The 12,781-nt window shown below is 46.4% G+C and overlaps 1 protein-coding gene across 3 annotated transcripts in view; it reads right to left on the bottom strand.

Annotated features, from left to right (window-relative positions):
• LOC138761594 (receptor tyrosine-protein kinase erbB-4-like) overlaps positions 1-4,859 on the bottom strand; it is a 910,121-nt gene extending 905,262 nt beyond the window's left edge. For all 3 annotated transcript variants that reach the window (XM_069933967.1, XM_069933965.1, XM_069933966.1), the window contains exon 1: positions 4,538-4,859. In XM_069933967.1, the coding sequence (XP_069790068.1) occupies positions 4,538-4,613 (76 nt within the window). In that variant the 5' untranslated portion in view covers positions 4,614-4,859. The remainder of the gene's footprint in view (positions 1-4,537) is intronic.
• Positions 4,860-12,781: the final 7,922 nt, after the last annotated feature.

Here is a 12,781-nt window from a genome sequence, read left to right as displayed (position 1 = left end):
GACAGCTTCTTAACCACAGGAGGAAGTCACTTATAAATAATCGTCACGAAAGAAAACCTCCGAAGTTCTTGTTTAGTCGGCAGCGCACTGCCTGAAACTCGTCTCCAGAGAAAAGAGCGGTGATAAATGCAACGACGAAATAGACAAGGGCTCTTCTTTCAGGGGAATAGTAGGGGAGGGGCCGATTGGCCACTGACACATCAGGAGGTAATTCATCCCGAATACTGTCAGATTTCCAACAACAAAAAAATAGAATTACATTTTGATCATCTGGAAAACGAAGCATTGTTCTTTGTCCCGGGTTATGGCCACATAATGGGCCGTGGTTCTGTCTTATTTTCACTGGAGACAGTTCATTTACGAATAAAACCTTTCAAATGTGAACATGGGTGGTGAGGTGTCTAGGTTTATTTAAAAAAAACATGTACTGCTAGATATTCATCGTCCGGGCATTTCTTGTCCATCTCTCTAATGAGTTCCGACAAGGTTTGCAGCACAAACCCGAGATCGGGAATTATCAGGAGTCGGCTTATCTCGTTCAAATCAGACGTATATAATATTTATTTCTATCATCTCTCCCCGCCCCTTTCTCTCTTCCTCTTTTTTTCTATCCCTTACCCTCCCCCTTCTCCCTCCCCTCTCAGAATTCTGAAGGAAAAAAATGAATCTCATTTATGTGGCTCGTTGTTCAAGCCTCGTCAATTTCATACCCAGTGGCTGGCCTGTTGTAAAAACACAATTAAATTGTTATCCAGGCGAGAGCCGAGGGCTGGGAGACATTTTCACTATTGCGGTCCTTTTCGGATGATGGGGAATGTCCAAAGAACTTTCTGCGGGGAGACTCAGCACCGAACATTCCGCCGCCTCTCTGGAGGTGTGGGAATCCCATTTCTGACCTGCGAATTACGGAGCACGGGTCGCCGCGGGAACGGAATGGAACTGCGATGCTCATTCAGGATGTACACAAAGACGGCGCAGCGCTCACATGCAGGGATTCCAGGGGTGGGGGGAGCTTTTATTTTAGACTGCACAACACACAGATTCTCTCACACATACACACTCAACACATTGTATCCTTGTTGTGGTGCTTAGAAGTGGACTTGCCTGGATACCCTGCAATACACATCCCCACGCGCTTGCACAGACACGGGTCCTCACTCTCCTACCACGTCCAGACACGAAGGCACAACACACAGAGCCTGATAGAGAGCACGTGGATTTCAGGAGGGATGTGCGATACACAAAAGTGCTGGAGAAACTCAGCAGGTCGCGCAGCGTCCATGAGCAGTAAAATGAAGTCAGAGCTTCGACCTGCGCCCTTCGTCAGGATGCTGTTTGACCTGCTGAGTTTCTCCAGCACTTGTGCAAGACCCCAGCATCTACAGATGTTTTTCTTTTCAAAGAGATAGACTCGCATTTTCTTGCATGCAAATACTCTCACAATAACTGTCTCTCTCTCCCCACCCACCCACACACAAACACGGGGACTCTATATGCAATGTATCGATGAGCTCAGCGGTTTACGGAGACATCGTTCAGTCCAGCCTATTAACATATATTGAGAGCAGATAAGGTCATTTCATTTCTGCCCTTCATCAACCAACTCCTGGTGGAGAATGAGCGAAGCATCTGTGTGGGCTGTGAGTGTGGCAATGTCCTCGCTTCTCCCTCCAGGCGCTCCTTCAGCATCAGATGCCAGTGCGCTGACCCTCGCTGTGTCGCCCCTGAAGCACTGGGAGCAAAATGCCAGGTGTGTGTAGAGCATCTCCCCACCCCACCCCCCAGCCGCTGCCCCGGGGTGAGTGCCCAGAACCTTGCCACGCTCCCCGGGGAACAGCGAGGTCGGTAGGTGCCGGCTGCCGGCTCCGCGCAGGCGCTTCAGCCAGCGTCCCTGGTTTCCAGGAGACGGCGGCTGGATCAGAGGCGCAACGGCGGAGCCCAGATTCCAGCCCGTTTAAACCCTTCCTGCAAGGACTCAGCGTGCTGTAAACCCCCGAGCAGTGTGGAACTGGGATTCTCCAACACCGACCTATCCCCAGACTTCATTCGGCGAGAAAGGACATAGAAAGCGTTGCAGAGCAGAGTTTCCCGAGAGAGCCTTGAACGGCTGTTACCCCGAGATACAGCGATCGCAGTTAAAGATACATTCCCTCGACTGCAGTGAAAGTCATCCAGCCAGTGGTCCGTTTCTCTGCACGGCTCCGGCTACCGCGACCTGCCACGCATTTCCAGCGTTCTTTCCCCCTTGTCCATTTTTGTTTTGTGGCGAGTGAGCTATAAATGAAGGCAAGGCCGAGTGATTCATTTCGCGGTAGCGCGACACCCGAGCGAGGAATGCCTTCTGATAATAGTGGCTTTGTGCTTCTCCTCGCCAGGAACGGCGTCTCAAACATCGAAGCTACACATCGCAGTCTCTGTGTTACCTGTACGGGGCCATTGTGTAACTTGGTTGAATTAATCTCGATTACCGGGGGGGGGGGGGGGTGAGAAGGCAGGGAAGAGAGAGATTTATGTATGTACACACACACATAGAGAAACATATACACATACATAGAGCTACACATTTATACATACTCGCACACACAGGTCCCAAAGCATCATTCAATAAAGAGGCTATTTATTACTGTATTGTGTCTGCAGTCCCATGTTCGAGCGGGCCACACGCTCTTAATAATTGTACAGACTTATCATCGGTGACTGTTGGATGCCTCGGCAAACCGCCAGGCTGAGAAAAGCTCATTTCTCCGCGTTAACCCATCCATCATCCATCAACTTCCCCTGCGTGCAGAGGCGTCCGACCACTCCGCGGGCGCTGCTTGGTCTCGGGGAATTATTGTCGACCCCCCTCCCCGTCGAAACAAAATGTTAAATCAATGGTTGACGGCCTTGACTCGCGAGTCGGCTGAGCGATGGAGTGGCGGGAGAGGGAACAAGACATTTTGTTTGGACTTTGGTTCATGTGCATTCAGCTGGAGGAGCCTTAAAGTGTGCGCGTCGGATCGAGGAACTACCTCTGCAGACAGGAAAACAGCGGCTGGAAAAATACAAAACACAACCTCGGAAGATGAATGGGATGAAAGTGGAGACGAAAAAAGAACGGATCAGCAACATTCCGCCAGATTAGAGCCAGGAGAATGGAGACAAAGTGAGATAGAAAGGGTTAACTTGGGGTTACAATAGGGCACGGGGGAGATCGTCAAAGCAGGTCCCCGCACACCGAGGAGACAGGGGCTCTGGGAGGAAAGGTCAGGTGTGGAGCCCTTCGCACGCAGGGCGCCCGGCAGCTTGCCCGCCTTCCCCGTGTCAACCCAACGTCCCCTCCGCCCCGCGGTCCATCACTGCATGGGCTGGCATCGCACGCCCTTCCGCCCAAACCTTTCGTCGAGGAGGGGGGAATGAAACGGACTTGGAAGCGGGCCGTCTCTGACTGGTCTCATGCTTGCACTGAACTTCCCACTCGAGTGGCCCTGGGTACAGAAAACTGCGGCGGCCGGCCACTGCATGCCCAGTACACGGTCAGTTCCAGGCAGTTTGCCCAATCGCCAAAGTCAGAGGAGAACAGTTGGCCGCAACTATATCTACCACACCAAATCGTGTTATTCCCATTCTGGTTTGTTCCAATCTATGTCTATTAAATCTTCTGCTATTCGACCGAGAGCTTCATATTAAAGCAAAAACAAGGCAATGAATGTTGACCTTCCCCAGCGCTTGTGTGCGAAACAACATCAATTCCGGCAAACAAGCATCCATAAAATAATGCGAGGAGCAGATCGTCTCCCTTCGATTCCCTAATTTGCTTCACCGGAAAGCAATTCACTCAACATCTTGCCGCTCTCTGGCACCTCCTTGGTTTCATATTTTCGGCGTCGATGTTAAAACAAACTCTTGCAAGGTTACACAGCGCAAACAAACCCCGCCGCGGATTAACTCCAACGCCACAGTTCAAATTGGATGCAAATCCACATAATGAACAAGTGCACTGAGCGGGAGACGAACTCGTTCCATTTGTTTTTGTCGCTTCCATGAAACATTAAGCGGCAGTTACTTTCCCATTACGCACCTGCACCCAATGTGCATTTTGCAGCCCTGTTTATGGCGCGTTACATTAAACCAAAGTTGTTCAACCTCGGTCAGACACAAACCGCACGTCGCCAGAGGAGGAATTTAAACAAAAAAGGCAGACCAAAAATCAGTGCTCTCAATTCCCAACGTGCTGCAAACTACACGTCAAGCGCGGCTGCTTCTGAAAGGCGCAAACACGCATTAATTAAGGCTTTGGTACAAAAGGGTTGAAGGAACAACAGCGGGGAAGCTCTTGGGGACCATTCAAATTGTTACAACACTCCAGTGACTCCGAGTAACCGAGACACAAATACCTCCACACCGACTAAAGGCGTTGAGAGAATTCGAGCCCATCACAAAACTTCCATCATCCAAGTTTACAAATAGGGCAAATGTTGTGCTGGTATCATTTTTAAGCAAAACAAAATTACAACACACCAACAGCGGAGGGGAGGGGAAAAAACCTGTCACCTACCTGACTGCGAAATTATTCCCCGCACGTTTAGCGTTGCGCACACAAAACTCGCAAGGAACACCGTCGCCAAATGCATTTTCGCTTAGAGTGATCTTGTTTTCTTCCTTGCACTGGGAGGTTATGTCAAGTCAAATGTTGCCAAAATTACATGTCCGCCAAATGTATCCTCAGAAAGTGAGCAGCAACTTTTTCCTCCTTCCCACTCGGCGATTTGTTTGCAAGACTTTCACAAGTTGCAGAGCAGCGTCTCTACGCTGGCTGCTTGCTTGGGGTGCCTCTATCTCTCACTCTCTCTCTCCGTCCCTCCCTCCCTCCCTCCCTCCTCTGCCTACTCTCACATTCCCTCTCTCCCCCGTGCAGCGATCGCCCGACTGCTGGATCGTCTGCTCCCGACATGCACAGCCATTAACAAATTCGGCTCCAGAAACCACCACCCCCTCCCCTCCTCTTTCTCCTTGCCCCGCCCCTCTCCGATGTTCATTGGCTCCTTTCTCTCCCAGGCACCTGTCGCACCTCCACCGATTGGTTCCTCCGCCCACTCTATACCCCGGGGAGCTCGCAGGGCACGGCGGGTATTGTAGTTCCCCATACTTTCCCCTGTCTGATATGATCGTTACTAACCTTTCCATTTGCAACGGGCCTGCGTCTGATTCCTCGCCTTGGGAATGGAAAGGCGGCATCTGCAATGGGCATTCTGCTTACTTTTCATGGAGTAAAACAAGCTACACGTTCATGGACAAAATTGATCAAACTCCAATTCTTGGTTTAACTTGGACTCTAAGGTGTCTGATAATTACCACGGTTATGTCCGGCAATTTGCAATCTGAACCTTTTCCATTTCGTTCTAATTTGGCGTCCTGCTGGGGTTCAGAAGGGAGAAAAAAAATTATATGTGGATTACAGTTCTCAAATAACTGCCCACAATGACTATATTATACTATAATCCATAGTCATATTTCTACACCTGGGTATACTTCTCCCCATGATAAAGCTTGGTATCGTTCAAGTTGTGCTACATTTTCCATAGATTAATTTTTTAAAAAGACACAGCGAAAAGGTGTTGGATTGATTTTGCCAAGTCAAGTTTATTGACATGATTGTACAATCCTTGTGTAAAAACACGCAGACACACAACCAGGCATAACACACATATAGGACAAGTGTTCATATATACAAAAAAAAAACTAAGGAAATAAATTAATATTGTTTTTTCAGATAGTTGCTGTGATCAGCTCCTCTGGTCGTTCACCATTCTCACCGCCCGTGGGAAGAAACTGTTCCTCCGCCTGGTGGTGTTGGCTCTGATCCTCCCGATGGGAGCAGTTGAAAGATGCTGTGTGTGGGGTGGAAGGGGTCCTCAATGATTTGGCACGGTTGCGATGCCGGTAGATCGCGTAGGCGCCAGTCATCCTCTTTGCGCTCTTATGGCCCTGTGGATTGACCTCCGATCCATTTCTCTGCAGTGATGCAGCCGGCCAGGACGCTCTCGATAGAGCTCCTGTAGAAGGTGGACATGATGGTGGCCAGTAGCCTCGCCTCAATCTTCTCAGAAAGTGCAGTCGCTGTTGACAAGTGAGTGTCCACTATAGGTCACTAGTGAAAAAAAACCCCCAAGGAGCGTGGTGCTCTCCACGACAGAGTTGTTGATGAGTGGTGGAGGGTGGTCGCTCCTGGTCCTCCTGAAGGCCACGATCACCTCCTTGGTCTTGCTGAGACTAGGGTTGCGGCATCATTTCACGGGATGGGTGAAAACAATTCTGCCTCTCCAAAACTGGACGTGGCACCGATCGATGACTCCGCCAGGGTTTTCACATTTGGTGAGTTGCAAATTAACTCGCATCGGCCTTGCAGATTGCAGCGAGGGCAGCCACACAACACACATGAAACAGATGAAAAGCGTGTTTGAGCGAGGCGAGGTCCGCAGCTGACAAACTGTAGCCCATCTAAATTCCAATGACCAGATTCATTGTCTCTCTATCAGCGCCGCGTGAATTTATAACCCATATGAAAGACTTCAGAGTTTCAAAATAAATAAATAAATCGTGTGAAGGGAAATGCGCTCCGTTGTGTCAATCGACCACAAATCTTTTATTGAAATTTAAAAATAAAATAATCCTGGTTGATGCGTAATCTCACTTCGCGACTTTCTTTCCAGCTGGTGTCAAGAACCGCGTGGTCAGTTTGGAATCGTGGGCGGGGATTCCGCCGGATTCTACCATGGGAGTCACGCATTCCGAAGGAAAGAGTTCGGTTCTTGTTATCCGTGTTCTTCTCCGTCCCGAATCCACCCTCAGGACTTTCGCTCTGGATTTGGCTAGTGTGCCAGCGCGCTCTAGCGGTGTTGGTCCAAAGTCAAACGAACTGGAAGCCGCGCACACTACAACTCCCCATTCCAAAGAGTTTTCCCCAATCGCTTGCATTGCCATGAATTTCCATTTTAATTTCCCATTGGGCCTGTAAGCCACTTCGGTTTTAATGTCCAAACATGTTGCTCGTGTTAATTTCTCCCTAATCCCCCACCCTGCAAAAACATTTGCAATCGTCTTCCGTCAACCTTCCCCGCATTTTGATTTCCGTGAAATAAGTTGATGCACAGATGCTACGGTTAAAAAAATGAATAAAAACATTCGAGAAAATAATGGTATTTCAGGGAGAACCATTATGTGAGAGATGGGAAAATTGACCTAAAATTATGAACATGGAAGAAACTAAAGTTCATCAGTAAAATGGCTGTAACCAGTTCAAACAGGATAAGCTTGGGGCTTAGGATGCAGGAAAGCAGAGTCAGCACGATTAACATAAGAATCTTCTAGTCTTTGTGACAAGACCATAGGACTAAGATAAGGAATGGTAAGGTACAATAGAATGTAGGAAGTTGAGGTAGTCTGGATCAGATAAGGGTCTCCTAGCCCTGGACAGAAGTACCAAGTCATACATTTCTAATTAGCTAACCATACACAGATTTATACATATGAAATTAGCCAACCCTAGATAGAATGAGTCAACTCTGCATATCAAGAGACTGTAGCCCTGAGAATCAGGAAGGTGTGAATAAAGACAATGACATGAAGGGACACCGACAGGATACCCCCCCTGGTTCTCCAAGTATACTCAAATTGCACGTAGGCAGGCAGGATTGCCTAATGCCAAACCTTTCCAGCAGGAGGCAGAAGAATGTAAGGGGGAGGGTATTCCTACACTGAAATCAACTGTATAAAAGTTGGGTGAGCCCCAGTGTCTGTGTGTATTCCCAGGGTAAGGGGAAGCACCCAACTTTGCATTGTTGTAGTAATAAATGTTCTTTGTTCTCAATTTTTGTCTCGAGCAATTTCTTTAAAGGTACTTTAATTCCTAACAAATGGGGGCTCGTCCGGGATCACACTCCCTCCACTGACAGAGTACCCCGACGACGAGAGTAGGTGCACCCCGGCTGATTCAGCTGGACTCACGGGCGACGGGTGGCTGGTCAGTGGAAGAAGCGAGTGATATCCGAGAAGAGGCATTGAGAACAAACGGCGGAAGGACGCGCGCTAGAGCAGTACTGCCAGAACTCGGTAAGAGTATTTTACTTGTTCCTAAGTATGGGAATAGCGGGCAGTAGAGATGAGAGTCCTGACACAGGACGTGACCACCAGATAGCTACGTACAGCCCGCTTGGGATGATGTTATCTGAGTGGGGCACAGGAAAGACCCGCGGTAAAGACAGACTAGCGGGCAGTAGAGATGAGAGTCCTGACACAGGACGTGACCACCAGATAGCTACGTACAGCCCGCTTGGGATGATGTTATCTGAGTGGGGCACAGGAAAGACCCGCGGTAAAGACAAACTGACGACGGTCAGGTATTGTTGTAATGAATGGGTGGGATACCCGGTTAAAGGGAGCTCCGTGTACTGGCCAAAATTCGGATCCGAGGATGAATGGATGTGTGAAGTTTGAACTTATGGCTCTATCAAAACCAGCCAGACAATGTTGAGAGCAGGGAATATGCAGCCTGCTGGCTCAAGGGATCCATTGAACAGCTGGTTTTGAATGAGAAAGAATTCAGGAATAAGAGAGAGGAGGAACCTCTTGTCCCTGAACCACAGGGTTGGGATGTGTTACATTCCCTCCCTCCACCTTATGTTCCTCCTATGCCGGCTCCTATCTTTCCTTCCCCTCCTATTGCCTACCCTTCTGCACCTTCCCCACCTCCCCCACCACTAGAGAAGAGAGAAGAGAGCAGGAGTGGTATGATAACTTGCTCACAAAGCACTCGATTACCACCTCTGTTGGCAGGAGAGAGAGGTAACTTTAATTCAGAACAGCGTGAGACTCTTCAGGAAGAAAGGGCAGAACCCTTTGATTCATTTCCCAGGGAGCAGGAACCCAGACCTAATAAGCCAGAAACCAATTGGATGAGACCACTGCGGGAAGTTCCCATGGGAGAGGGTCTCGGTTTCGTAAATGTGCCCCTGACCAGTACTGAAGTGTGTAACTTTAAGAAAGAACTGACCTCCCTGATAGAAGATCCCCAGGGATGTGCCGAACAGTTAGACCAATTTTTGGGACCAAATATATATACAATATGGGGGTCTCGACATAGAATCCCCAGCAGGGGAACAATTGGTACTAACAGGTTTTGTTACCAACTCAGCCCCAGACATTAAGAGAAAATTACAAAAGACAGAAAATTGGCATGAGCAGGGAATAACCCAGCTTCTACAGATCACACAAAAAGCATTTGTCCAGACATCTGAGGATAAGCAGAAAGCAAAGGCTAACATTTTGATGCAAGCAGTTAAAGTAATAGTAGATGAGTAACATGGAAAAGGCAGGGACTGTGTGCCAGCTCCTGAATGTTGGGAGAAGTGCAGGGAGTGGGAGAGTAGAGACCAGAGATAATTTCATAAATCACGACTTCCCACTTCAGTCACTGACCAATATTGATTAAAATTCATGCTAAAAATTAAATGTCATAAATGATCGTTTTTCAATACTGTAGAATTAGCGAATTTAACTACCAATTAATTCCAATTTATGAAATAAATTGTATTTAAATGTGATTTTGCACAGGGAGTACCTGAGAGTTGAGTGATGTTATAACATTTGCAGGGAGAAATGTTTGCGCAAATAGGGTGAGTTCTATACATCTTAACTTTAAGTGTATGTGAGATAAAGAAAGGATCTGATGTGTAAAGTGGCTGGATCAGCCAGTTGAAGGGGGAGTGTGCATGTCCCTTTAAGTGCACTGTGGCACTTGAAATTGAGGCTTCAGGCTCTTGTCTTGCAGTTAGAGGTATGGAGCCCTATCAACACATTTAATACATTTCTTCTACACATTCAGCAGTCAAGGTCCGTGAGTTTAAAGATCACCCACCTCTGGAGAATAAAGATACCTCTGGGGATTCCTATGGGGATTCCTATAAGTTTAATCATTCATTTCTCTGGTGCATTTTCCTCCGGAGTGAAATTAATGCCTCAGCACAATTTCTCTGTATTGCCGCTGTTATTTAATTCATGATAACTTTCCCCCATTCATCAGGTTTATATTTAAATCCGGTAGTGCGGAAGTTACATTGTAAATAATCACGGAGGTAAACCCTGCGCGACTGGATTCAGCTTAATGGAGAAATAGACCTGCGAACTGGTCTATGGTGCTGTGTGAGTACTGCAATAGGTGAAATATGATTTAAATTGGTGGCATAGTTCAGAACAATTGGGTGCATAAGAATAATAATATCATTAAGAACTCACAGATCTTGTACCAGATGCTATTCAGTACATCTTGACTTAAGGACTGGAGAAATTGGCATGTTAGAATGAGATTGGCATGGTACCAATATTTCTTGATTCAATAATGACTCCACAAGCTCCAGGATTCATGCAGCAGAACTTTTAAGTGGAATATAATAGAAACTAGCCTGTACTTAAATTATTGTGTGTGCAATCCTCATAAGAACATCTTTTAACTTTTTTTTGGTGCCTGTTTTACAGACTGTTTTAAATAAGGCCAGCTCCTGTGAGCTGTGGCACAAGGCATTTTACTTAAGGCAGAACTAAAGGTTGAATATGTTTCAAGTTCTCTTGCAGGGGCTCTTGTGCTGCAATGTCTGTTATGTACTCACTCTAACAAATTGGAGGGTTGTGCCCCATACAGACAAGCAGCTCCAACTGCATTTTAATAAGGTCTAACATATTCAAAACCCATGCAAATATGGTTTGTGTTTCATTTTACAATTTTTACACTAACACAAAGGAAAGTCAGATTGTTATTCATTTTATTAAAATCTAGTGATTGGTTATATGTAAAAGCATGGCAAGAGGATCAACTAAAACCTGCCTGGGATGGTCCCTTCTGTGTACTTTTAATTACAGACACCGCAGTAAGAACAAGAGAGAAAGGCTGGACCCACATTCAAAGAATTAATGACAAAGTGCCATAATGTTACAATTTTATTCGTTTTTTTAATGGTTTATTCAGTTTTATGTATTTTATTACTGTTTTCAATGAGCTTTATATTTATCGTGGTTTATTCAGTTTTTGTGCATTTTATTGCTGTTTTCAATGAGCTTTACATTTATCGTGGTTTATTCAGTTTTTGTGCATTTTATTGCTGTTTTCAATGAGCTTTACATTTATTGTGGTTTTATTCAGTTCTTCTTGCATTTTATTGCAGTTTTCAATGAGCTTTACATTTATTGTGGTTTTATTCAGTTCTTGCATTTTATTGCAGTTTTCAATGAGCTTTACATTTTTTGTGTTTTATTCAGTTCTTATTGTATTTTAATGAGCTTACATGTATTCTTCATTGTTGTTTACTAATTTCTTTGGAATATTGTTCGTTAATGTTTTAAGCCCCCCTGGAATAGGGGCAGCAGAGGTTACAATTCAGCTCCTTTAGAATGTAGACAGGGCATAGATTTAATGTATAGTCATAATGGGATATAAGGGATCCCAATACGGACCAGGGGAATTAAACAGCTTTAGTGGAGTACTCTCGATGTTTTAAGTACTTCTGGAGAAGGGGTAGCAGAGGTTACAGATTGTACTGTTTTACAGGCTAGAGAGGGCATAGAGGCAAGGTATTTAGAATACGGATCAGGGAAACACAGTGGGGATAGGCAGTCACACAGTGAGGCACCTGTGTACACAGACTAACCGCAAAACAAACAATGTACATTTCACACAAAGGGGGAAACTAACAAGCTAACCGCAAAACAAACAGACACTTCACACAACCACGAGACACATAATCCCCCACCTGGCTCTCTCTCTCTGATCATCCCTGAAGGGGAACACCTGTTTTCAGGGAGCTGCTGCTCATCTGGTGCTTATATAACGTGGAAAGGAGCGAAGTAGAGTGCAGGGTGTCAAAATCCTCACAAAGGACATTGGATTGTACATGTAGCAGAGAGAGAGAGAGAGTTGACACATATGCTAATGTACACAGACAGGCTGCAACTCACAAGTTCAATGAATGTTAGCAGACAAGCTGCAACACACAGTTAAATCACAAGAAACAATCCCCCCCCAGCTTGGTCTCTTTTCATCACCCCATGAAAGGGAGCACCAGTTTCCAACAACGTGAGCTGCTTGACACTTTAATATCAGGCTCCAAACAGCCTTCGGAGATCGGTGGCCCTAGGGTTCGGGGCTGAAGGGGACATCAGATACTAGCCACAATCAAACGGAACCGCCTGACTACTGCGACTCGTTCGCTGCTGAAGGCAGCGCTTCTCATAGACTGCGACTCGTTCGCTGCTGAAGGCAGCGCTTCTCATAGACTGCGACTCGTTCGCTGCTGAACGCAGCGCCTCTCACAGACTTCATCGGGACAACACTTACAAAGGTCGTGTGCTTCAAAGACACTGCTTCCATATTTCAACGTATGGGATGGACTAGACTCTTTACTGAGAACTGGAGCCTGATACTCCAAACCCTAATAAGCAGCTGGACTCACTCCCCTGACCTTCATGGTGCTCCCCTACCTAAAGACTTTACACAGACATTACAATTCGGTTATTGACCAGCTGGGTAAAACTACACCTTACACTTGAAAGATCAGTGTTACTGATCTAAAAGAAAAGTGAGGAAGGGGGGGGGGGGATCAGTCACACTGACACTAGTAACCAAAGATCAGTAACACTGATCATGGTGAAAGATCAGTATTACTGATCTAAAAGAAAAGTGAGGATTGTGAGAGATGGGAAAATTGACCTAAAATTATGAACATGGAAGAAACTAAAGTTCATCAGTAAAATG

This window comes from Narcine bancroftii, chromosome 4 (genome assembly GCF_036971445.1).
Source record: "Narcine bancroftii isolate sNarBan1 chromosome 4, sNarBan1.hap1, whole genome shotgun sequence".
NCBI lineage: Eukaryota > Metazoa > Chordata > Chondrichthyes > Torpediniformes > Narcinidae > Narcine > Narcine bancroftii.
The sequence above is the reverse complement of the archived record's forward strand: the minus strand, read 5'-3'. Positions and strand labels throughout refer to the sequence as shown.